Source organism: Lipotes vexillifer, unplaced genomic scaffold (assembly GCF_000442215.2).
Source record: "Lipotes vexillifer unplaced genomic scaffold, Lipotes_vexillifer_v1.1 scaffold189, whole genome shotgun sequence".
In the NCBI taxonomy this organism is placed as follows: Eukaryota; Metazoa; Chordata; class Mammalia; order Artiodactyla; family Lipotidae; genus Lipotes; species Lipotes vexillifer.
The window spans coordinates 3,493,382-3,519,003 of NW_006785816.1; the positions used below are offsets into that span (position 1 = coordinate 3,493,382).

The 25,622-nt window shown below is 38.7% G+C and overlaps 1 protein-coding gene across 1 annotated transcript in view; it reads right to left on the reverse strand.

Moving 5' to 3' along the window:
• Positions 1–25,622, reverse strand: part of F5 (coagulation factor V) — an 84,914-nt gene that overhangs the window by 54,345 nt on the left and 4,947 nt on the right. The window contains 1 exon segment of the mRNA XM_007458122.1: positions 18,120–18,242. Coding sequence (XP_007458184.1) covers positions 18,120–18,242 — 123 coding nt within the window.

Genomic DNA, 25,622 nt, shown 5'->3' on the forward strand with positions numbered 1-25,622 from the left:
TTCCCTACTGGTGGGAGACGGGGGAGGATATAGAAATGGTCTTCCTTATTGAAGAAAGGGAACTGTGATGCTGAAGAGTAAAAGCAGTGCAGAGGGTTGGGTGGGGCTTTCAACAACAAAGAGAAGATGTGGTGAGAGATGGAGCAAGTGAGGTCAGGAAGGGCAGAGGTCGTTGTCATAGATAGCAAGTGGGAAGGGCAGTTTCTTCTGAGGCATTCCTCATTTAATTAGGTGAAAGTTTCACATCACTCGCTGGTGACAGAATTTCTCTTTAGGATAGAGTTATCTTTGTTTAGTACAACAGTCAATAAATTTCTTGAGGTGGAAGGTAAGACCATCAGACTGTAGATGTGGGTAGAAAATAAGGATCAGAAAAAAGGGCTAAAATGTTTTACATAATGGAGTAAAGAGCCAGTGGAAACTACTCTTACTGAAGTGACTGTAGTTTTTGAAAACAAATGGTTAAGTTTCTTTTCTTCCCTTCCCTCCTCCCTGTTCCTTTTCTTCTCCTCTTTATTCCTCCCCACTTCTTTCTCTCACTTCGTCCCCCTTCCTTTCATCATCTTTATTAAGGTATAAATTACAAACAATACAATTCACCAATTTTAAGTACAATATTTGCTGAATTTTGACAAATAAGTACAGTTCTGTAGCTACCATCACTATCGAGGTACAGAAGATTTCCATCACTCCAAAAGGTTTCCATGTGCCATTTGTAGCCATACCTTCCCCTATTCTCTGGACACAGGCAACCGCTGATTTACTTTCTGTCACTATGCTTTACTTTCCTATATTGTCATGGAAATGGAATGACACATCATTGTGTTTGATTATAGTTAGTTAGTATGGTATACCTTCAATCCTTTTTTTTTTTTTTTTGCGGTTCACGGGCCTCTCACTGTTGTGGCCTCTCCCATTGCGGAGCACAGGCCCCGGACGCGCAGGCTCAACGGCCATGGCTCATGGGCCCAGCCGCTCCGCAGCACATGGGATCTTCCCACGTCCCCTGCATTGGCAGGTGGACTCTCAACCACCATGCCACCAGTGAAGCCCCAATCCTTTACTTTTTATCTTTGTCTTTAAAGTGGATTTCTTGAGTTCAGCTTAAAGTTGGGTCTTGCTTTTTATTCAATCTTAAAATCTCTTAGTTGTCATGTTCTTCCCATTTGCTTTTAATATAATTATTGATATGGTTGGGTTTAAATCTACCATTCTGCTAATGTTTTCTGTTTGTCCATCTGGCTTTTATTCATTATTTTCTTTGCTTTCCTACTTTCTTTTGGATTAATTGAATATTTTTTGTTTCCTTTTATCTCCACTATTGGTTTATTAGCTTTGCTTTGTTTTATTGGCGATGCCCTTCAGCTTACAAAATACAACTTTAACTTATCATAGTCTACCTTCAAATAATCTTATACCATTTTACTTATATTATAAGAAACTTGCAATAGTATATTTCCATCTTCCCCCTCCCAGCCTTTGTGCTATGGTTGTCATCCATTTCACTTCTACATATATAATATACCCCATAATAAACTGTCATTATTTTTTGCTTTCCAGTTTAGATAATCAGCTATCTTTTTCAGAGATTAAAAATGAAGAAAAATTACTCCATACTTACCCATTTCTGGAATTTTTATCCCTTCTTGTGGCCCCAAATATCTCTCTGATATAATCTTTTTCTGCCTAAAGTACTTCTTTTAACATTTTTTTTCCTGGTCTGTTAATGAGAAATTGTTCCTGCTTTGTATGTCTAAAACAGTCTTTATTTTGCCTTCATTTTAAAAGGATATTTTTCCTTGGTGTAGAATGTCAAGTGGACAGATTGTCCCCATCCCCCCACACCCAGTACTTTATAGATGTCCCTAACTATCTTCTGGCTCTCATTGTTTCTAATGATATCTGCTATCATTCTATTTTATTTCCTCTGTGACTTTATTTTAAAATTAATTAATTAAATTTATATTTTGGCTGCATTGGGTCTTCACTGCTGCACGCAGGCTTTCTCTAGTTGTGATGAGCAGGGGCTACTCTTCGTTGCAGTGCGCGGGCTTCTCGTTGCAGTGGCGCCTCTTGTTGCAGAGCATGGGCTCCAGTAGTTGTGGCTCATGGGCTGCAGAGCGCAGGCTCAGTAGTTGTGGCACACGGGCTTAGCTGCTCCACGGCATGTGGGATCTTCCCGGACCAGGACTCAAACCCGTGTCCCCTGCATTGGCAGGCAGATTCTTAACCACTGCGCCACCAGGGAAGCCCCCTCTCTGTGACTTGTTTCCTCTGACTGTTTTTAACATTTTCTCTTCATCACTGGTTTTCAGCAATTTGATTATGATGTGCCTTGGTGTGCTTTTATTCACGTTTCTTCTTCTTGGTTTTGTCAAGCCTCCTGACTTTGTAGGTTTATAGTTTTCATCACAGTTTGAAAGTTTTCAGCCACTATTTCTTTGAATATTTTTTTCTGTCCCTTCCTTTTCTAGGATTCTAGAACAACATGGTTTAAACTGTGCAGGTACACTTATACGTGGTTTTTTTCCAACAAATATGTACTACACCATCCATGGTTGGTTGAATCTGCAGATGCAGGACCACAGATATAGTGGACAGACTAAAGTTACACATGGATTTTCGACTGTGTGGAGGGTTGGTGCACCAATCCCCACATTGTTTAAGGGTTAACTGTACACATATGTCAGATCACTTGATATTGTCCCATAGTTCACTGAAGCTCTGTTCATTTTGTTCAGTCATTTTATTTGCATGTTTTATTTTGGATAGTTTCTATCATTATGTATTAATGTTCTCCAATATTTCTTCTCCAGTGTCTAATGTGCTGTTAATCTCATCCAGTGTACTTACCATTTCAGCTATTGTATTTATCTATAGAGGTTCCATTTATTTATTATTATTTTTTTTTAACATTCCATCTCTCTCCTCATCATGCTCATACTCTTCTCTACCTTCTAGAACATATGGAGAATATGTATAAGGGCTATCTTAATGTCTTTGCTGGCTAGTACTATCATTTCTTTTTTTTTATTTTAAATTTTAATGTAGTTGATTCACAATGTTGTGTTAGTTTCAGGTGTGCAGCAGCATGATTCAGTTATACGTATACATATATTCATTCTTTTTTAGATTCTTTTCTCATACAGATTATCCCAGAATATTGAGTAGAATTCCCTGTGCTATACAGTAGGTCCTTGTTGGTAATCTATCTTATATATAGTAGTGTGTATATGTTCTTTTTCTGGATCTGTTTTATTGATTGATTTTTTTCTTGATTATAGGTAATGATTCTCCTGATTTTTTGAACACATTAATTTTTATTAACATTGTGAGTTTTACATGTTGGTTTTGGGATTTTGTTGCATTCTTGTAATAAGTATTGGATTTTATGCTGACACATAGTTCAGACACTTGGAATCAATTTTATACATTCAAGTCTTATTTTTAAAGCTTTGTCATCTCCTGAGTGGCCTATAGTCTAGACTAATTTTGTCCAACTTCTGTTCCTTCTGGTGATTCTACCCAGTACTCATTTATTAGGAGGTCTTTCCACTTTTGATGGTAGGAACATACACTATTCCTGACCCTGTGTGTAGTCTAGGGATGTTCTGTCTGTTTCTTTTTGGTGGTATTTGCCTTACCATTAATACTTTCCTCACATACATGTGCATATTAGTACTTAGTTGAAGACTTGACAGGACCTCTCACTGACTTCGCAAGAGCTCTTTCTCTGTAGCTGTACCATTCTCTCTAGGACTCTGCCCTACAAATCACAGGTTCCAGATACTATGGCCTACCCAGAATCTAAACTCTATTTCTTCAACTCAAAGAGACTGCTGAGTTCTGTTTGGGTTCACCCTCATTGTGCTATGCCCTGGAAACTCTCTCCAGGCATAGGGATCACCTCATTTGTTGTTATTCCCTCATGGATCATTCTCTTGCATTGTCTATTGTTCAATGTCTGAAAACTGTTTCATGTTATTTTGTCTGCCTGTCTAATTGTTAAGCAAAAGGGTAAATATGGTCCCTCATGTCCAAAAGCCAGACTCTGAGATGCTGAATTTCTATAAGAAATAGTTTATGCTGTAGCAGTGTCAGCTACACTTGTCTAATTGTACATCATCAGGAAAATCTATTCCACTCAGAAACACTCATGTGAACTTGCATGGCATCAGCATACATTTGGGCTCTCCAGATGGGAGTGGGAAACGAGGAATATGCATCCATCAGCAATGGGGCATTTAGGCACTGCAGCAACATGCATTGCTGTACCACATGAGATTCTGAGTATGGAAGTCATAAGATAGAAGATTTGAATAGGTACATCTAGATTCACTGACATGTTCTCCATAGGACACTATTCTATGTATGGAAGAGAATACAACCAAACTTGAAGTAATATTGTAGTCATGATTTCATTTGCTTTAGAGATAGGAAACAAAGATGGACTTTAATACCCTCAGAAGCTGCCAATTTATTGTAGATGATTAAGCTTAGAGCATAGGGGAAAAAAAGACTAGTTATGGATGGACCATAAAGTCTTTATTGAAGACAGGAGACTGAATCAGGTTACTATTAGGTCAACACAAATCCAACTGTGTCAACTCATTCCATCAAACTTTTGTCTCACCCACAGGATAAAGACTAAGTTTGTTACTATGGCAGCTGAAGTTATTCATGAGTTTGCCCAGTCTACCTATCCAGTATCATCTCCATTTGTATCTCTATGTCATGCATATTTTGTACTCCACAGCAATTTACTATGTCTAAAATATATTCCAAGTTTGCACTCTTCTCTGTATCTCTATAGGCATCACTCTAGGACAAGCCTAGACTCCAGAATTAGTCTGTTAACTGGTCACTGGGATTCTGGCATAAGAGGACTCTCATAATCTATTTCCCAGCCTGTAGAAAGATCCCTTAAAACCCCATATCTTACTTTGCCATTTTCCTCCTTAAAATCCTGACAATGGCCTCTTAATTCTCAAAATCCTTAACATTGACCACAGGTCCATTTATGATCTACCCTTACTTCTCTCTCCATTCTCAACGTGTGTGACTTTCCCCCTTGTTTACTGTGTATCATTCACACTTGGGTCTCCTTTTCGTTTCCCAGAAATGCCAAGTTACATCCTAGCTCAGGGTCTTTGTAGATATTATTCCCTCTACCTAGAGTGTTCTTCCTCCTTTTCTTCCTTTGGATAAATGTGTGCTCATCCTTCAGATGTCAAGTGTAAGCTTACTTCTTCCCTGATCTATGACTGTGCTGTTTTTTTTTTTTCTTTTACAGCACTCACCACAATTTATAATTAAGTATTGATATGTGGAGATTATATGATTAATTTTATTTCTTCCTACTAGATAATAATTATTTGTACCATGCACATTTCTATCACTAGAATATGAACGACTCAAAGACAGGTGCTGGATTGTATTTGTCTTAGTATCTCTGGTGCCTTTCACAGTACCTAGCATGGAGAAGGTGCTCAGTGAATGTTTATTGAACTCTTTAAGATTTAAGGTCTTATGGTCTAGAAGCAAGGTCATAAAGTCTAAACTTATGTGTGTGTTTGTTAGAATTGCATGGTATTAAAACATATTAAATGCCAACATTAACAATATGGAGATATTATATAAGAATCAGGTGGCTGGTTTCTCTTAAAGAATAACAACGTTATTGTTAAAAACCTGGAGATCTGGTGACACTGGATCAAATTCCTGCATAGAATTTGGCTGGATCTGAGTTTTGGCTGCCCTCTTCAGATAGGACACTAGCTATCTGATCACCAGTCCCTACTGGACTAAGTTTTTCATTGAATTACCCTCCTGGCTGCTGTAGGCATCTAAGTTTGTGACCCTTGTGCTAGCGAAAAGCTTAACATGGGATGCTGTTGTATCTTTTTTTCCCCCACAAAAGATATCCTTTTGACACTGATAACCAATACTTAATAGGCTGAACTTTCACTCCACTGATAAAAAGGATTTGAGTATTAAAATTATCAGGAGCTGAGAAATGTTAAAAGCTGAAATAACTTCCTGTGAATAATAATAGTATTCCAGTCTAAGTCAAAAAGAAAAAAGAGTTTATGAGGAAGAGTCTCTGCTAATAAACACAATGAATTATCTCTGGAGAGTTGCAAAATAGCTTTGGTAGCAAAGCACAGACAGGACTGATAAAGAGATCTGCCCTCTCAGGTTAAACCTTGTCTGTTGACTGGAATTCTCATGGCAAGTTGTTGACCAAAGCTATGTTGAATCAAACATGATGACCCTTATTCAATGCTTCATGCTTTGTGATCTCATGAAGTTAAAAAATGATGTTTCTGGACATAATACTTTCACTGTTCCAACTGTGATTCTACTATAGGAAATTCCTATAGTAGCAAATGGCACTCATAAGCTCTCAAAAGGACAAAATGTGATATTCTTTGTAGGGTGAGAGAGAACTTTTGAAGTTCTTCCTCTTTCTCTGGATAAACATATCCTATAGGTCAGTTTACTCATTCCCTGATCTCTGATATATATCATATGATTTCACAAATATTTAATTAAAAATTGTGATGATACTATAATTAAAATATTTGTGAAATTATATGATTAATGATACTTTCTTCTGCTAGACTGTGGGAGAAAGTACATGAGTTTGTAGGCAAGAATTGAAATTTCTTGGTTGTACCACCTGCTAACTGTGTGAATTTGGGAAAATTTCTTAACCTCCCTTTCAGCCTCAATTTTCTCATTCATAACTTAAGATAATATAATCATTTTCTAGCAAAAATATTATCATTTTGATGGGTTCTGAGGACTGAAAAATATATATAAAATGTCTGGCACCTAACCAATGCTTTGGCAACCTGTGCTAATATACTTTGGTATTTTGGCTATTTCCTTTCCAAGCCATTTTTAAATTAACATAACCTCTTTCATTTATGAAGAAATGCACTTCATACTTCTGATATGATTTATCTTGTGTTCTTAATTTCTCTTAATACACGTGAGAAAGACTGAATCTATTCTAAAAGGGGATAAGAACTGGTAGTAAGATCAGGTAACTGCTCACAATCACTGGGAAAATTAATACGTTTCAGAGCAGGTGGAAAATAACACATGATCTCTACTTTCCAATCTGGTCCTCAGTCCCTCAGTTTATTTCAGTAATGATTGTCATCATCATCATCTATGTTCCAGGCTCTGGGCTAGGTGCCAGGGCACAAATGTAAGGAAGACAGCCTGAGACCCTGAGGGGCTCACAGCCCAGTTAATAGTAGATTACATGCTGGTGTCCTGGTTGTCATGGATTTCACTTCTAGATTTCTTCTAGGGCCACTTCAATGGAGAAGCCATAATCAGAACACATTGTTCAACTGTAATGAGAGCAACCAATATACTTTTTTAAGAATCACATAAGAGGCTCTAACACATGCTAGATATAGCAGTGTAACCAATTATCCAACAATATCAAATTTAATTTTAAATGGTTTTACATATCCAGGTTTATTTGAACATATAGTGGTTTTTAATATCTACCTCATTGACCAGAGTAAATTACTGAGAATTTCACATTCACATGTTAGTTAAACATAAGATAAAGAGACAGCAGAAGCAAGAACTACAGTCCTGCAGCCTGTGGAACAAAAACCACATTCACAGAAAGATAGACAAGATGAAAAGGCAGAGGGCTATGTACCAGATGAAGGAACAAGACAAAACCCCAGAAAAACAACCAACTGAAGTGGAGATAGGCAACCTTCCAGAGAAAGAATTCAGAATAATGATAGTGAAGATGATCCAGGACCTTGGAAAAAGAATGGAGGCAAAGATCGAGAACATGCAAGAAATGTTTAACAAATACCTAGAAGAATTAAAGAACAAACAAACAGAGATGGACAATAAAATAATTGAAATGAAAACTACACTAGAAGGAATCAATAGCAGAGTAACTGAGATAGAAGAACGGATAAGTCACCTGGAAGACAGAATGGTGGAATTCACTGCTGTGGAACAGAATAAAGAAAAAAGAATGAAAAGAAATGAAGACAGCCTAAGAGACTCCTGGGACAACATTAAACGCAACAACATTCGCATTATAGGGGTCCCAGAAAGAGAAGAGAGAAAGGACCCGAGAAAATATTTGAAGAGATTATAGTCGAAAACTTCCCTAACATGGGAAAGGAAATAGCCACCCAAGTCCAGGAAGCACAGAGAGTCCCATACAGGATAAACCCAAGGAGAAACATGCCGAGACACATAGTAAATAAATTGGCAAAAATTAAAGACAAAAAAAAATTATTGAAAGCAGTGAGGGAAAAATGACAAATAACATACAAGGGAACTCCCATAAGGTTAACAGCTGATTTCTCAGCAGAAACTCTATAAGCCAGAAGGGAGTGGCATGATATATTTAAAGTGATGAAAGGGAAGAACCCACAACCAAGATTACTCTACCTGGCAAGGACCTCATTCAGATTCAATGGAGAAATCAAAAGCTTTACAGACAAGGAAAAGCTAAGAGAATTCAGCACCACCAAACCAACTCTACAACAAATGCTAAAGGAACTTCTCTAAGCAGGAAACACAGAGAAGAAAAGGACCTACAAAAACAAACCCAAAACAATTAAGAAAATGGTCACAGGAACATACATATCGATAATTACCTTAAACGTAAATGGATTAAATGCTCCAACCAAAAGACACAGGCTTGCTGAATGGATACAAAAACAAGACCCATATATATGCTGTCTACAAGAGACCCACTTCAGTCCTAGGGACACATACAGACTTAAAGTGAAGGGATGGAAAAAGATATTCCATGCAAATGGAAATCAAAAGAAAGCTGGAGTAGCAATACTCATATCAGATAAAATAGACTTTAAAATAAAGAATGTTACAAGAAACAAGGAGGGACACTACACAGTGATCAAGGGATCAAACCAAGAAGAAGATATAACAATTATAAATACATATGCACCCAACATAGGAGCAGCTCAGTATATAAGGCAACTGCTAACAGCTATAAAAGAGGAAATCAACAATAACACAATAATAGTGGGGGACTTTAACACCTCACTTAAACCAATGGACAGATCAACCAAAATGAAAATAAATAAGGAGACAGAATCTTTAAATGACACTATAGACCAGATAGATTTAATTGATATTTATAGGACATCTAAAAACAGCAGATTACACTTCCTTCTCAAGTGCACATGGAACATTCTCTAGGATAGATGACATCTTGGGTCACAAATCAAGCCTCAGTAAATTTAAGAAAGTTGAAATCATATCAAGCATCTTTTTTGACCACAATGCTATGAGATTAGAATTACAGGGAAAAAAACATAAAAAACGCAAACTCATGGAGGCTAAACAATACGTTACTAAATAGCCAAGAGATCACTGAAGAAATCAAAGAGAAAATCAAAAAATACCTAGAGACAAATGACAATGAAAACACGACAACCCAAAACCTATGGGATGCAGCAAAGCAGTTCTAAGAGGGAAGTTAATAGCTATACAAGCCTACTTCAAGAAACAAGAAAAATCTCAAATAAACAATCTTACCTTACACCTAAAGGAACTAGAGAAAGAAGAACAAACAAAACCCAAAGTTAGCAGAAGGAAAGAAATCATAAAGATCAGAGCAGAAATGAATGAAATAGAAACAAAGAAAACAGTAGCAAAGATCAATAAAACTAAAAGCTGGTTCCTTGAGAAGATAAACAAAATTGATAAACCATTAGCCATACTCATCAAGAAAAAGAGGGAGAGGACTCAAATCAATAAAATTAGAAATGAAAAAGGAGAAGTTACAGCAGATACCACAGAAATACAAGGCATCCTAAGAGACCACTACAAGCAGCTCTATGCCAATAAAATGGACAACCTGGAAGAAATGGACAAATTCTTAGAAAGGTATAACCTTCCAAGATTGAACGAGGAAGAAATAGAAAATATGAACAGACCAATCACAAGTAATGAAATTGAAACTGTGATTAAAAATCTTCCAACAAACAAAAGTCCAGGACTGGATGGCTTCACAGGTGAATTCTATCAAACATCTAGAGAAGAGCTAACACCCATCCTTCTCAAACTCTTCCAAAAAATTGCGGAGGAAGGAACACTCCCAAACTCATTCTATGAGGCCACCATCACCCTGATACCAAAACCAGACAAAGATACTACAAAAAAAGAAAATTACAGACCAATATCACTGATGAATATAGATGCAAAAGTCCTCAACAAAATACTAGCAAACAGAATCCAACAACACATTAAAAGGATCATACACAATGATCAAGTGGGATTTATCCCAGGGATGCAAGGCTTCTTCAATATATGCAAATAAATCAATGTGATACACCATATTAACAAATTGAAGAATAAAAACCAGATGATCATCTCAAAAGATGCAGAAAAAGCTTTTGACAAAATCAACACCCATTTATGATAAAATCTCTCCAGAAAGTGGGCCCAGAGGGAACCAACCTCAACATAATAAAGGCCATGTACGACAAACCCACAGCAGACATCATCCTCAATGGTGAAAAACTGAAAGCATTTCCTCTAAGATCAAGAACAAGACCAGGATGTCCACTCTCACCACTATTATTCAACATAGTTTTGGAAGTCCTACCTATGGCAATCAGAGAAGGAAAAGAAATAAAAAGAATACAAATTGGAAGAGAAGAAGTAAAACTGTCACTCTTTGCAGATGACATGATACTATACCTAGAGAATCCTAAAGATGCCACGAGAAAACTACTAGAGCTAATCAATGAATTTGGTAAACTTGCAGGTTGCAAATTAATGCACAGAAATCTCTTGCATTCCTATACACTAATGACGAAAAATCTGAAAGAGAAATTGAGGATATACTCCCATTTACCATTGCAGCAGAAAGAATAAAATACCTAGGAATATACCTACCTAGGGAGACAAAAGACATGTATGCAGAAAACTATAAGATACTGATGAAAGAAATTAAAGATGATACCAACAGATGGAGATATATACCATGTCCTTGGATTGGAAGAATCAATATTGTGAAAATGATTATACTACTCAAAGCAATCTACAGATTCAATGCAATCCCTATCAAATTGCCAATGGCATTTTTTACAGAACTACAACAAAAAAATCTTAAAATTTGTATGGAGACACAAAAGACCCCGAATAGCCAAAGCAGTCTTGAGGGAAAAAAACGGAGCTGGAGGAATCAGACTCCCTGACTTCAGACTATACTATAAAAGCTACAGTGATCAAGACAATATGGTACTGGCACTAAAACAGAAACATAGATCAATGGAACAAGATGGAAAGCCCAGAGATAAACCCATGCACCTGTGGTCAACTAATCTGTGACAAAGGAGGCAAGGATATACAATGGAGAAAAGACAGTCTCTTCAATAAGTGGTGCTGGGAAAACTGGACAGCTACCTGTAAAAGAATGAAATTAGAACAATCCCTAACACCATACACAAAAATAAACCCAAAATGTATTAGAGACCTAAATGTAAGACCGGACACTCTAAAACTCTTAGAGGAAAACATAGGAAGAACACTCTGACATAAATCACAGCAAGATCTTTTTTGATCCACCTCCTAGAGTAATCGAAATAAAAATTAACAAATGGTACCTAATGAAACTTCAAAGCTTTTGCACAGCAAATGAAACCATACACAAGACGAAAAGACAATCCTCAGAATGGGAGAAAGTATTTGCAAATGAATCAATGGACAAAGGATTAATCTCCAAAATATATAAACAGCTCATGCAGCTCAATATTAAATAAAACAAACAACCCAATTCAAAAATGGGCAGAAGACCTAAATAGACATTTCTCCAAAGAAGACATACAGATGGCCAAAAGGCACATGAAAAGCTGCTCAACATCACTAATTATTAGAGAAATGCAAATCAAAGCTTCAATGAGGTATCACCTCAGACCAGTTAGAATGGGCATCATCAGAAAATCTACAAACAACAAATTCTGGAGAGGGTGTGGAGAAAAAGGAACCCTGTTGCACTGTTGGTGGGAATGTAAATTGTTACAGCCACTACGAAGAACAGTATGGAGGTTCCTTACAAAACTAAAAATAGAATTACTATATGATCCAGCAATCCCACTACAGGGCATATACCCAGAGAAAACCATAGTTCAAAAAGAGACATGCGGGACTTCCCTCGTGGGGCAGTGGTTAAAAATCCATCCGCCAATGCAGGGGACACAGTTTCGAGCCCTGGTCAGGGAAGATCCCACATGTCGTGGAACAACCAAGCCCGTGTGCCACAACTACTGAAGCCCGTGTGCCACAACTACTGAAGCCCACGTGCCTAGAGCCTGTGCTCCACAGCAAGAGAAGCCACTGCAATGAGAAGCCCGTGCACTGCAGCAAAGAGTAGCCCCAATTCACCACAACTAGAGAAAGCCTGTGTGCAGCAACGAAGACCCAATGTACCCATAAATAAATAAATAAATTTACAGAATAAAGTTGAAAAAAAAAAAGACACATGCACCCCAATGTTCCTTGCAGCACTATTTACAATAGCCAGGTAATGGAAGCAACCTAAATGCCCATCAACAGACGAGTGGATAAAGAAGATGTGGTACATAAATATAATGGAATATTACTCAGCCACGAAAAGGAACGAAATTGGGTCATTTGTTGAGACATGGATGGATCTAGAGACTGTCTTACAGAGTGAAGCAAGTCAGAAAGAGAAAAACAAATATCGTATATTAACACATATATGTGGAACCTAGAAAAATGGTACAGATGAACTGGTTTGTAGTGCAGAAATTGAGACACAGATGTAGAGAACAAATGTACAGACACCAAGGGGGGAAAGCGGCGTGGAGGTGGTGGTGGTGGTGTGATGATTTGGGAGATTGGGATTGACATGTACACACTGACGTGTGTAAAATGGATGACTAATAAGTACCTGCTGTATAAAAAAATACATAAAAGTCAAAAATTTTTAAAAAGAGAATTATAAGTGGAATATATATAAAAAAACACATAAGATAAATTTCAAATAATTGAATGAATGATTTTAATTGTTACTATACTACTAAAAGATTAATTGTGAACATATTGAAACAAATAAATTTGCATATGGAGATAGATTCTGTAATTGTACTGAGTGAGGATTACTAATGAGACAGTTTGAGGATAATTTTTCAATGCTTTAATTCTTTTCATTCCAAAGCATTTTCTTTTACCTTTCATCTACAATAAAACAGGCATGTTGTATATTTGATTTTGCAACCTATATAACATGAGGTATGAAATATAAACAGCTATTTAGAGGAAGCATTTATGAAATACATTTTTGGCAAATCTGGTTTTGACTTTGTAATCAAAACAAAAAGTTTAAAACTCTTAACCAAAAAGATGAGAAATAGACAGGAAAGACTATTATGACAGAGCACAAAACGTCCTTGTTTAGCTTCTCACTAGAATAAATTCTTTATACAAGGGCAGCCCTTTATTTCATATTTTTTCAATTCTGTTCATTTCCTGCTTAGTCCATTTTCAGCTTTGTGATTTGTTTACCCTTGTCATGATGAACTAATTATTTGCCAAGAGGCTCTGAGTATTTTTTTTCAAATGTAAAATGGTGCGTACAAGCTTTGGAAAAGTGAAGTTACATAAAGAGCCACTTTGGTCACCCATTAGGGTGCTTGTTCATGAAATCCTCCCTTATTATTTATTTTCTTGGACAGCTCTTTTCCTCTCCATTTAATAAACTTAGTGAACAGTTCAGTGTGCATTTAAAGATTCAGAACATTCTTTTAGAAGCTATAATTTAGGCAGTGGGCAAATTAGTGTGCTGATGTTTTGTAAAGAGCCTGGTTTCATTGCACAGGGCGTGCAAGTCTCTTTCATAGTTTTTAGATTTACAAGAATTATTATATTAGGCCTTACAGTTTGTTTCAGGTATTTATCGTATACTCAAAGGAGTATCTATATAAGCCCAAAATATCCAGATGCAAAGTGAAAAATGTAATTGACTACATGATGTCAAGCATTGGAATGTTTTGAAAAAATATTTTTTCATATAGAGAATTTGGCAACACTTAGATGCAAAGAACTATCTCTGGTGGAAAAGTTATTTATTTACTTGCTCGTTTATTTATTTATTACTTGGAGAGTTGGCTTACCAGCAGACAGCTGGATATTATAGAACTAATTTTGTTGTATAGTACTCATAATGCAACTCACACATTTAAATTGTGAGAATATAAATCAAAGAATAATAGTAAGATTCCCTCTGAAACAAACTTTTAAAGGTAATGGACCAAAACAGCTTCAGAAATCTTACTGGACAACAAAATTTGCTCAAAGGTGTAGCATTATAATCAAACAGTTCAGCATGTACTGGCTATAGAGTTTCTGAAATTTTAGCCTCAAATTGAAATTCTTTTAGTGATAAAAAGTTTTAAAATGATTAAGTACAGCTGTAAATATTTTATTTACTGGTTTAAAAACATATTCCTATTAAATACATTTCTAAAAGGAATGTTCTTGTAAGCATTTTTATGAATCACAATTTGTCTATCCTGCCAAAAGGGTTACCCATCATTGCCCTAAGTAACACTGTACACCTGGGGACGGGGTGCAACTGGGAGTAATTTGGAAACACCATGCTACAACTTGGCATTTATGTCAGATGCTTCCAGTCTATGGATGGAAGGCCATCATGAGACTTCGACACTAAATACAGTAACATCTTTCCTTGCCAGGACTCAGATTTCCAATTATTTCCTAACTAAAGCATAGCCAAGAATTAAAAAAGCAACAAGCTTCCTGGACAACCAAAATAAATGTTACATAATCCATGAATGAAAGCTCAGGGTCTTTACCTGTAGACAATACCAGAGACTCTTTACCTGTAGACAATACCAGAGACGGTAATGTAGTTTCCTTACTCTTAGACTGCACGCAGTTCTAACATTTGTGGATCTTTGTAAAATCTCAAAGTAGAGTGGAAGTAATGGTTTAGAAAGGGATTTGAATTTTCCTCCTTACTCTTCTGTTTTAAAAAAAGTCTGGGAAAGTATAACATTTAGAAAGATTTGCATCCGAAGTGATTAAAAAAGAGTATCTTACACTTAAAGAAGGAAACCTCAAACTATCTGGAAAACATTCTTATCCAAAACAACTCATTCGTTATGTCCTCCTGGACAACTGAAGTTTTCTATGCAATTTTAGTTCATTTTGTCATCTAAATTCCATCGTGGAGTTTTATTTCATTTGAGTGGAAATAAAATGACGAGCACTATATAAAGCCAAGGTCTTCATTCAATCTAAGCTTCTGGAAACAAAATTTAATGCCTGCAATATAAACAGCCATGAAAGAACCACAGCAATAACACTCTCCTTATTGTGTGCAACTATGTGCCAAAAACCTTAACATATATTATGACTAACCCTTGCAATGACTTTAGATGGGAGGAATTGCTATCCCCATTTTATAGATATAAGACCAAGAGTTAGAGGTAAAGGAAATTTTCTAGGTAAACTTAGGGTTCAAACCCAGGTCATTCTGGCTCTAAAGCCAGCATTCTTTCCATGGCTACCTTTTTCTTCTAGCTGATGACAGTAGGTCTCCAAATCTTTAGTGGGGCTCAAGGATTAATTCCCAGATAAGGAAGATTGCTGTCTAGGTTGGATCATTCACTGATTAGATCAAGCAGCCACACAGGCAAGAATTGAGTCCGCTCTCAAGCCACTTATATTGTTTCAACCTCTCACCATTCATCTCTCAAATATCTACCTCTGAAATAAAGGAATCTGGATTCTCTTGTAGCTGACTCAGCATGTAGTTAATTTATTTCCACTCCTGAAAAAATAGTTCAAACCATAGAAGGAGGCTATGCGTGAGGGTGAGTGTCAGACATGAAGGAGGAGATGTTTTATTCTCAGAGAGGGCATGATAAAATGAATAGAAGCCTTGTCTTATTTTTTATTTTTATTTTTCACCGCAAAGGACACTTTTTAGCTGTTTACTAGGTTTGCATCTCATTTCTAAGATAACATTTGACTTTCCCCATCAATCTATGCTTAACTTTCTCAGACTCATGAAACCAGGGGCAATAACCAAGTGACCAATGGAAGTGGTGGGAGCATTTTAAACAATTGCTCATAAGTGATTCTGGCCATAGGGGAGTGTAGGGACAAATAAACAGTAAAGGAAGGGGGATACTGTTGCAAGGTTCATTCCCTGTGCAAACAGCTTAGCTAGAATACAAAGTCCACAACGCTTACCTCCTCCCACACCTGAAAGAGAACCTGCATGGGACATTCTGAGGGTTCTCCCCTCGTGCATTGTGTTGCTGAATTCCTGATGCAGTCATCTGGAGTCCTTATAAGTAGGTGATTCTTCACTATGTCACTATGCCATTGCATGCTACCTCACCCAGAGTCTTGCCAAAGTGCCTTTTTAAGATGCCTGAAATTACAGTTAATGCTTCATTGTTTTTCCTCAAGCCAAATATTGAGTGATAATGCTAATAGTCCTGGGGAGGTTAGTTCATTGACTTATTATCAGTCATTTATATGTTGTCAGAATGAGTTTGATAACAATTTACATAGGAAACAATAAATATAAAAGTCACTTTCTAATCCCTATATTGTCAAATAAATATTAAATTATTTGAGCATATTTTAAAATTTTTAACTGAGATATAATTGACATATAACATTAGAATTTGAACACATTTTGATTGAAGAATTACCTTTACCATCATAGCTAATATTTATCAAGTGCTTATTATATGCCACGCATTGTTCTAATATTTCATGACAATAAACCTATATGAGGTAAGTGTAATTACTATCCCCATTTTATAGATGAGAAAGATGAGGCACAGAGAGGTTAAGTAACTTTTCAAAAGTCACACAGCTAATAAGTGTCTCAGCCAGGATTTGCACCAGGTGTCTAGTTCCGGAACCTACATTGTAAACCACTCTCCTACCCAGTTCGTCTCTTCAAAGGTATAATGGCTGGAACACATGGGAAAAAGATTTGTGAATCATGAAGGGTTAAAATTTATTTTTAAATGTTATTATACCAATATCTATTACAATATGGATAATTTTCTTATATCAGTTCCTAACAGAACTCTGCTCTGCTCAATGTGGTCTGAACATCAACATAATAATCAGAACAATATCAACATGGGTACTTAGCATCCTGTGGCTTTTATCACCACCATCTTCATCTTCATGATCTTCACCATCATTGTTATCATCATCATCATTGTCACTATTTATTGAGGGCTTACCAGGTTCCAGGAACCATGTTTAGTTTGTTACCTAAGTGATCTCATTTGATCCTCAAAGTAATCTTATGGAATGGGTATAATCGTTCTCATTTTATAGATGAGAAAACTGAGGCTCAGAGATGCTAAGGTCATAGAACCAGAAATTGTAAAGCTGGAATTTGAATTTAAGTCTGCCTTCAAAGCTTATGTTCTTAAGTACTTCAGTGTGTCCAAAATTTTAATACTACTTCTACTACCACCGTCACCACCAAATATCACTTATTAAGTGCCATCTATGTGCCAGGCTAGTCCTATGTTGCTATTTTGAACTATGTCTCATGAGCCAAATCCAGTCAGCTGTCTGTTTTTGTAAATAAAGTTTTATTGGGACACAGCCATGTGCATCCGTTTACATATCGTCTGTGGCTGCTTTTGTACTAAAGAGTGGAGTTGAGTAGTTGCAACAGAGATTCCATAGCTCACAAAGCCCAAAATATTTACTAGCTCTTCACAGAAAAGTATGTAGACCCCTGCCTTAACCCCTCTTGCAATATATGTATTATTATTCTCATTTTGCAGAGGAACATATTGGAGCTCATAAAGATTAGGTAACTTGCCCATCCAACTATTAAAAAACAAGAACCTACCAAACAACTGAGGTCCAGATGACCCCAGAACATTTTTATTTTCCTCTCTGAAATCTACGAAGGCGACAACTTTTATAATTACCAGTTGCAGGAAAGGAGATTTCTCTAACTTGGCCAACAATATGGTTTAAAATGTTTGACACAGGTGGTAAAGAGTTGTAAGTTTTCCCTTGTCAGAGGGATGTTAAATTCCTCTTACCTTCTGAGAATTTACTGTACTTAATTCCTTGAGGATGGATGCTTAAGGGCTTGTCTGCCTTATTCTTAAAGTGAACTTTCATGATGTCTCCAACTTCAGCATATAAAGTAGGCCCGAGAAGTCCTATGAAAACAATGATTTAAAATATGTCTGTGTCCAGGATTACCAAGACAGAGCTGCTAAGCAAGAAAAACATGCAGAAAACCCCACGGGTGATTGCCGTCATTCCTCTCAGTCCTGAGGTTGACCTGTTTATCTTCAATCTAGAAGGCTTTGCCAGCTCATTAACTCTATATTACATGCAGGCAGATAAGGATGGGAAGGTAGAAACACTTGGCTTGGGCCCAAAGCTAGTTAAGAGAGTAGAAGAAATAGTTCTGACCATGTCCACCCCATTCTGATCCACTGTCATTCCTGGGGAGACTCTACCATCTTGGGTCAAGAAAGATGTTCATTTTCATTTATACGGGGTAATGTAGGAAGGGTGACTGGCTACTTTAGATCTCTCTGAAGGGGAGACCTCAGAGACCTAAATGAAGTCACGGAGCAAATCAGACTGTTCTCTGGTCCTGAGGCAAATTCAAAGTCCCTGAGGCGGGAGCTTGATGTATCCAAAGAACAGTCAGACAAACAGTGTGGCCAGAGTGAGAAAAGTTGGGGGTGGAGGGGACAGATCACCCCCTATGGGCCATGGCAAGGACTCTGGATTTTCTTCTAAGTGAAATGGGAAATCACTGGAGCTTTGTGCAACAGAGAGACATGGTCTGATATGTTTTAAAAGTTCAATCTACTGGGCATATGCCCAGGGAAAAACATAATTCAAAAAGACACATGCACCCCAATGTTCATTGCAGCACTATTTACAATAGCCAGGACATGGAAACAACCTAAATGTCCATCGACAGATGAATGGATAAAGAAGATGTGGTACATATATACAATGAAATATTACTCAGCCCTAAAAAGGAACGAAATTGGGTCATTTGTAGAGACATGGATGGACCTAGAGACTGTCATACAGAGTAAGGCAGAAAGAGAAAAACAAATATCATATATTAATGCATATATGTGGAATCTAGAAAAATGGTACCGATGAACCAGTTTGCAGGGCAGAAATAGAGACACAGATGTAGAGAAGAAACGTATGGACACCAAGGGGGGAAAGCATGTGTGTGTGTGTGTGTGTGTGTGTGTGTGTGTATGTGTGATGAATTGGGAGATTGAGATTGACATATATACACTAATATGTATAAAATAGATAACTAATAAGAACCTGCTGTATAAATAAATAAATAAATAAATAATTTTTAAAAGTTCATCCTAGCTGCTGTGTACAAAATATTCTGTGTAGTGACAAGAGTGGAAGCAGAACAGGTGGTGTAAACGAGAGACAACAGTGTATTGGGCCAGCATGTGCAGCAACGAGGTGGGGAGAAGAGGTTGGATTCTGGACATTTCAACAGTAGAGCCAGCAAATTTGCTGAGGAGTTGGATGTGGCACTTGAGAGAGAGAAGTCAAGGATGACACCAAGGTTTTTGATCTGAGCAACTGCATAAATAATGTTATCAGTTACTTTGATGGGGACACAGCGGGGAGAGCAGGTTAGGGTGCAGAAATCAAGAGTGAGGTTTCACTTACTACATCCCAGGCACTGTGCTAGGCTCTGGGGCCACATGGACAAATAAGGCACCATCCCTGTCCTTAAGGAGATCACAAGCTCGTTTAGAGATAGACATTTGGTAGGAGCTACTGCTGAGATATGGGCCAAGTGCTACAGGAGCAGAGAGGATGAAGGACCAGTTCTGTCTGCGGAGTTAAGGGAAGAGTTGATATTTGAGTAAGGTTTTTGAAGAATCATATATTAGAATTTCCCAAAGTGTAGTCCTTGGATGCTCTGCATCAGAATCAGTGAGGGTCTAACTAAAAGGCAGACTCCCAAGTAAGTACTATCTCAGCCTCAATGAACCTGAGTCTCTGGAGGTGGGGTTTGGGAACCTGCATTTTAGATGTGTACTCCTGAGTAATTCTGATGTCCTCTAAAACTTGAGAACCTGTCACCAAAAGCCCTCTTCCAGACAATTGACTGTTCTCACTTCCAAGCCATCCATAAGCTCTCATGGGGTTGGCTTCTGCCCATTAGGAATCACAGGAGCAGGAAAGGGAAGTTACAGTAGTCATGGAGTTCAACTGGCATTTGTTTGCAGTGGCGATAATTATAAACATCCCTCTTGATATATTTGAGCACTCTAAGTCCTTACATTAAACCCCCCAATACATCTTTAAGGTAGATATTAAGATCTTTATTTTATAGATGAGGAAACTGAGCCTCAGAGAATTTAAATATCTTGCCCAATATTATACAGCTAATTAGAGGCAGAGCCATGATTTAAACTTAAATCTGTGTGATTCTAGATACTGAGCTTTTAGCCACCTCTTTGTATTGTAGCCCCCCCCCCACCTTGTAGTTATTCATTCATTCAACAAATATTGAGTGCTCACATTATCCTAGGTGTTAGAATTGCAATGGTGAGTAAAATAGATGTACCCCCTGCCTTCATAGAGCTTAGAAAATAGAAGGAAAGACAGATTTTAACAAATGATCACACAACTATTGAATTACAAACTGTAGTTCATATTATGAAAGAAAAGTACAGGATTCTCTTAAGAGCATTTGACAGAAGCATCTAGTCTAATCTTAGAGGCAGGGAGGGAATCAGGGTTGGGAAATGCTTCCCTGAGGAAGGCAAAGAGGCAAAGGGATACACAAGGGCATTCCAGGGAGTGGGATTAGCATGTGCGAAGGCCCAGGTGTGCCAGAAAACTTGGTCTATGCAGAGAACTGACAGCCATGGGAAGGTAGAGCTTAGTAGGTAAGAGAGATAGGCAGAAAGTGAAGCCAAAGGCATGATCAGAGGTCCAGTCACCTAGGGCCTTGTAGGCCTCTCAGACTTTTGCGTTTTAACCTAAGAGTATCTGGAAGCAGGGATGTGACATGAACCACATATTGGTTTTTAAACCTCTGGCTGCATTTGTGGAGTGTGATCTGGGGAGAAACCAGAGTGAATGTTGAGAGAATAGATGGAAGGCTCCAGGAGAGAGATGTTGGTAACTTGACTTAGTTTAAGGTTAGGGCAATGGAGATAATAAGGAGAGAACGTATTAGAGAGCTATTTAGGAAATCAAATTGTCAGGACTTGATGGGTTGAACATGGAGTGGAGGATGAGGGAGAGCAAGTTGCCATGGATGGCTGGTGAGGTTCTGCCTTGGAGGGCTGGGTGGATGAGGGTGCCACTCTCTGCAATGGAGGATATTGTGGGAGGGTTTTGTTTGGTGGGTGTGGTAGGCAGGATAATGGCCTCCCAGATATGTCCCTTTCCTAATCCCTGGGACCCATGGATATGCTACCTTATATGGCAAAATGGATTCTGTGGGTGTGATTAAGTTAAAGATGTTGAGACGGGGAGAGTTTCCTGGATTACCCAGGTGGGCCCAATGTAATCATAAAAGGGGTGCAGGAGTATCTGAGTTAGCAACTGGAAGATGCTACCTGCTGGCTTTGAAGACGGAGGAAGGGGCCATGAGCCCATGAGTGCAGGTGGCTTCTAGTAACTGGAAAAGGCAAGGAAATGATTCTCCCCTAGAGCCTCCAGAAGGAATAGAGCTCTACGAACACCTTGAATTTAACCCAGTGAAACTCATTTTGGACTTCTGGCCTCAAGAGCTCTAAGATAATACATTTGTGTTGTTTTATGCCCCTAAGTTTGTGGTAATGTGTTGCAGCAATAGAAAACTAATTTCCTATTAGCATTGATAAAATGTGATCTCTGAGATAGAGGTCCTATCTTTCCCCAAGTCCTATCTTTCCACCCACTTATTCCTTTCACTGAACTCCAGTCCTAGAGTTCATATTGACCTTGTGCCTGAAGCTTTTTGTTTGTGTGTTTTTATGTTAGTTCTGCACAGGACCATGGAGGCCACATAGTTTAATCCTCATTATAGAGATGGTTACAAAGCCTGGGAAGTGGATGTGGAGAGTGACTGGGTGGCATTGCTGGGTGTAGAACTCAGTTCTCTGGACTCTTGAACCAAAGCTTTCTTTAGCACCTTCTGCAGGGCGGGTCAGATCCCCCACTTTCCTGGAACAGTCCCAACGTCCACACCATTTTTTACTCCTGGCCACATCTGACTCCACTGGCTGACCCCTCTCTTCTGGCTGCTATCCTCAGTCCTAGCTCCCAGCAGAAGTCCCCACTGGCTACTCCCACCACCCAGAATGCCCCTGAGCCCAATCAGGTGCTGACTGCTGTCACGTTGTCCACTGCATTTTGTTGCCGTGGTTGCCTTGCTTGGTTGATTTGTTTGTTGGCATCACATGGCTGCAAATGCCAGATGCCCAGAATAAGTCTTCTAAGTTATTTAACCTCTTACTGCACTGAGTTCTTTGGAATATTTATTTAGCCTGCCTATCTGCTTCTTCAGAATTAAAGCAAAACAAAGGGATGTTTTTATAAATACAAACCAAATACCTTCATGCATGTAGGCAAACACATGGCTGAATGTTGTTTGAGCTGCTGTTTAGTTTCTCCATTAGCCAGATGGCCTAAGACCTTTTCCACCCTCTCCTCGGTGCCCAAAGCCAAATTGGGGGAAGGAGTAGCCTATCTTGAGATCCCAGGAAGTCAGCACGGCATGTACCGATTTCTTGCAGTTTTGGAGTTCGAAAGGACTACAGGAGGTCAGCTAATGCAATCCCCTGCTCTCAGGTGAATAATGTGTTGCAGAATACAGGGCAGCCCGTTGTTGCTGTTAATATAAAACCCCTTTGGGGACAAACATTTCATAATCTTCCTGGAAAATACACAGAGACTCAAAACTAGCCATTTTAGAGCCCAAGACAGGATTTCTGAAAATGAGCCTGGCCCCTCCACCTGTCCACATGTCCGCAAACCTCACTGGACAGGTGTCTGATCAGACCTCCAGTCCTGTAGCCTTAGCCCCACCTGTAATTACAATAACTTCTGGGCTCATGCTGCAGAAATGGGGCACATGGCTAGAATCATACCCATCAGATGGCTGGAGCAGGAAATAAGCAAAAGGTACAAAGAACACAGAACTAGGCAATGGAATGGGGAAGACCATAGTCAGTGGCAGTGTTCACACCAGATCTTATTAAAAATCTGAGACTTTTCCTTTACATCAGGTTTGCCTCCTAGTATCAATTATTATAGGGTTACAGAGATGAATAAGACAGCAACCCTGTGCTCCAAGGTTCATAATTAAGCAACTTTGGGAGTTCAGGAAGAGGTTGCATGAAAATGAATGTTAAACTGCCTCAGAGTTCACATAAAACAAATATGAGATACACTGGGGTAGACAAAGGTAATATTTTAAGTGTACCAGGCTTAAACACAAATCAACTATCAAGGTCTACTTCTAACTTATGAGGTTGAATCAGGAAATCACTACAAAGTTAATCAGCTCCAAGGATTTTGGTCACAGTCTTCTCCTCTTCAAAAATGAGCACAGGGAACTCTACCTAATAAACTGTGGTAACCTAAATGGGAGGGAAGTCCAAAAGGGAGGGGCTATCTGTATGTGTATGGCTGATTCCTTTAGTTGTGCAGTGGAGGCTAACACAACATTGTAAAGCAGCCATACTCCAGTAAAAATTAATTTAAAAAAATGATTGATGCCTCTGTATCACCTAAAACAGCAGTCCCCAACCATTTTGGCACCAGGGACCGGTTTTGTGGAAGACAGTTTTTCCACAGACCAGGGCGGGGGATGGTTTTGGGATGATTCAAGCACATTACATTTATTGTGCACTTTATTTCTATTATTATTACACTGTAATATATAATGAAATAATTATACAACTCGCCATAATGCAGAATCAGTGGGAGCCTTGCACTTGTTTTCCTGCAACTAGATGGTCCCATCTGGGTGTGTTGGGAGGCAGTGACACCCGAAGTGTGTTGCTTATGTCCGGTCTACTTCATAAGATGCAGCTTAATTGTCACTTGCCTCTCACAGATAGGGTTTTGATATGAGTCTGCAGGCAACTGATTTATTATGGTCTCTGGGCAGTCAGACCTCTCTGCTAATGATAATCGGTATTTGCAGCCACTCCCCAGTGCTAGCATCATCGCCTCAGCTCCACCTCAGATCATCAGGCATTAGATTCTCATAAGCAGCGCGCAACCTAGATCCCTCGCTGCGCAGTTCACGGTAGGGTTCGCGCTCCTGTGAGAATCTAATGATCTGACAGGAGGCGGAGCTCAGGCGGTAATGTGAGCAATGGGGAGCGGCTGTACATACAGACGAAGCTTCTCTGGCTCCCTGCTCACCTCTTGCTGTGCGGCCCGGTTCCTAACAGGCCACAGACTGGTACCAGTCTGCGGCCTGGGGGGTGGGGACACCTGACCTAAAAGGCAGTCTGCAGCCTGGCACTGGTCCTTCTATCCCTTACTGCACTCAGCACAATGGCTGACACAGCACATTCAAATTCAGTGAACTTGGCAAAAGTCACAAAAAGGAGAGCTCTGAATCTCTGCCCAATTCCTCTTTTCCCAGGCCTAATGAATATGTTGCCCAGCTCGTCTTTCCTTTACCCACTGACAACTTAATTTAATTAAACAGTTCTTAAATATCTACTGTACATACTAAGCTTGAAGCTGGAGCTATAAAAATGAATAGACTACAGAGTCTGTAGAGGACAGGAGATCCTTTAATTTCCTGACCAAAATGACAAACTTAATTTTATTAGTAACCTTATTAATAAAAAGTTACTCATCTGGTCCCTTGCCAGGCTCCCCACCCAGCCCCCCATGAAGATTAGTATCTCTTCCACCTCAGGCTGATCCAACCCAGCTTTGAATCACATCACTTCCTGTTTCTTCTGAGTCTGGCTCCATTCAGTTATTCTCCCTCAGATGTTTTTATCCTCTCCTTTTCTATTGGATTCTTCCCTTGAGCACTTAGATATTTTAAGTCACTGTCATTCTTTTTAAAATAAAACTCTTAAAATATCCTTAAACCCCTCATTCCCTCCCAGAACTACCCTATTTCTCCTCCCATTAGGAGCCAAGTTTCGGGAAAGCCATCTCCGTTAGCAGGGGAAGTGGCACCAGGGAAACCAGGTAAAGAGAGAGTTTCAAGAAGGGGGAGCATTACATGTCCTAGTAATGTCAAGTGGGAAAATAACCTGAAAGAAACCATTGGTCTGGCATCTAAGAGGTCATGGGGCCCCTTTTTGGAGAGTAATTTGATGTGATAGAGAATGAAATGTACCAATCACACAGGAAATTGGTAGTGAAGGAAAGGGGAGAAAAGGCAGACAGAGTCAAGGGGAGACTTTTTTTTGAGAAGGGATGTTAATTTGAACATAAGTTGTGTTCTGTTTTATTGTTGAGGATTTTTGACGGAAGGGAAGTCTCCATTTAAGGAAAGATTGAAGATAAAGGGAGATCTGAGGAGGAGGCAGAACAAGATGGAATGAATA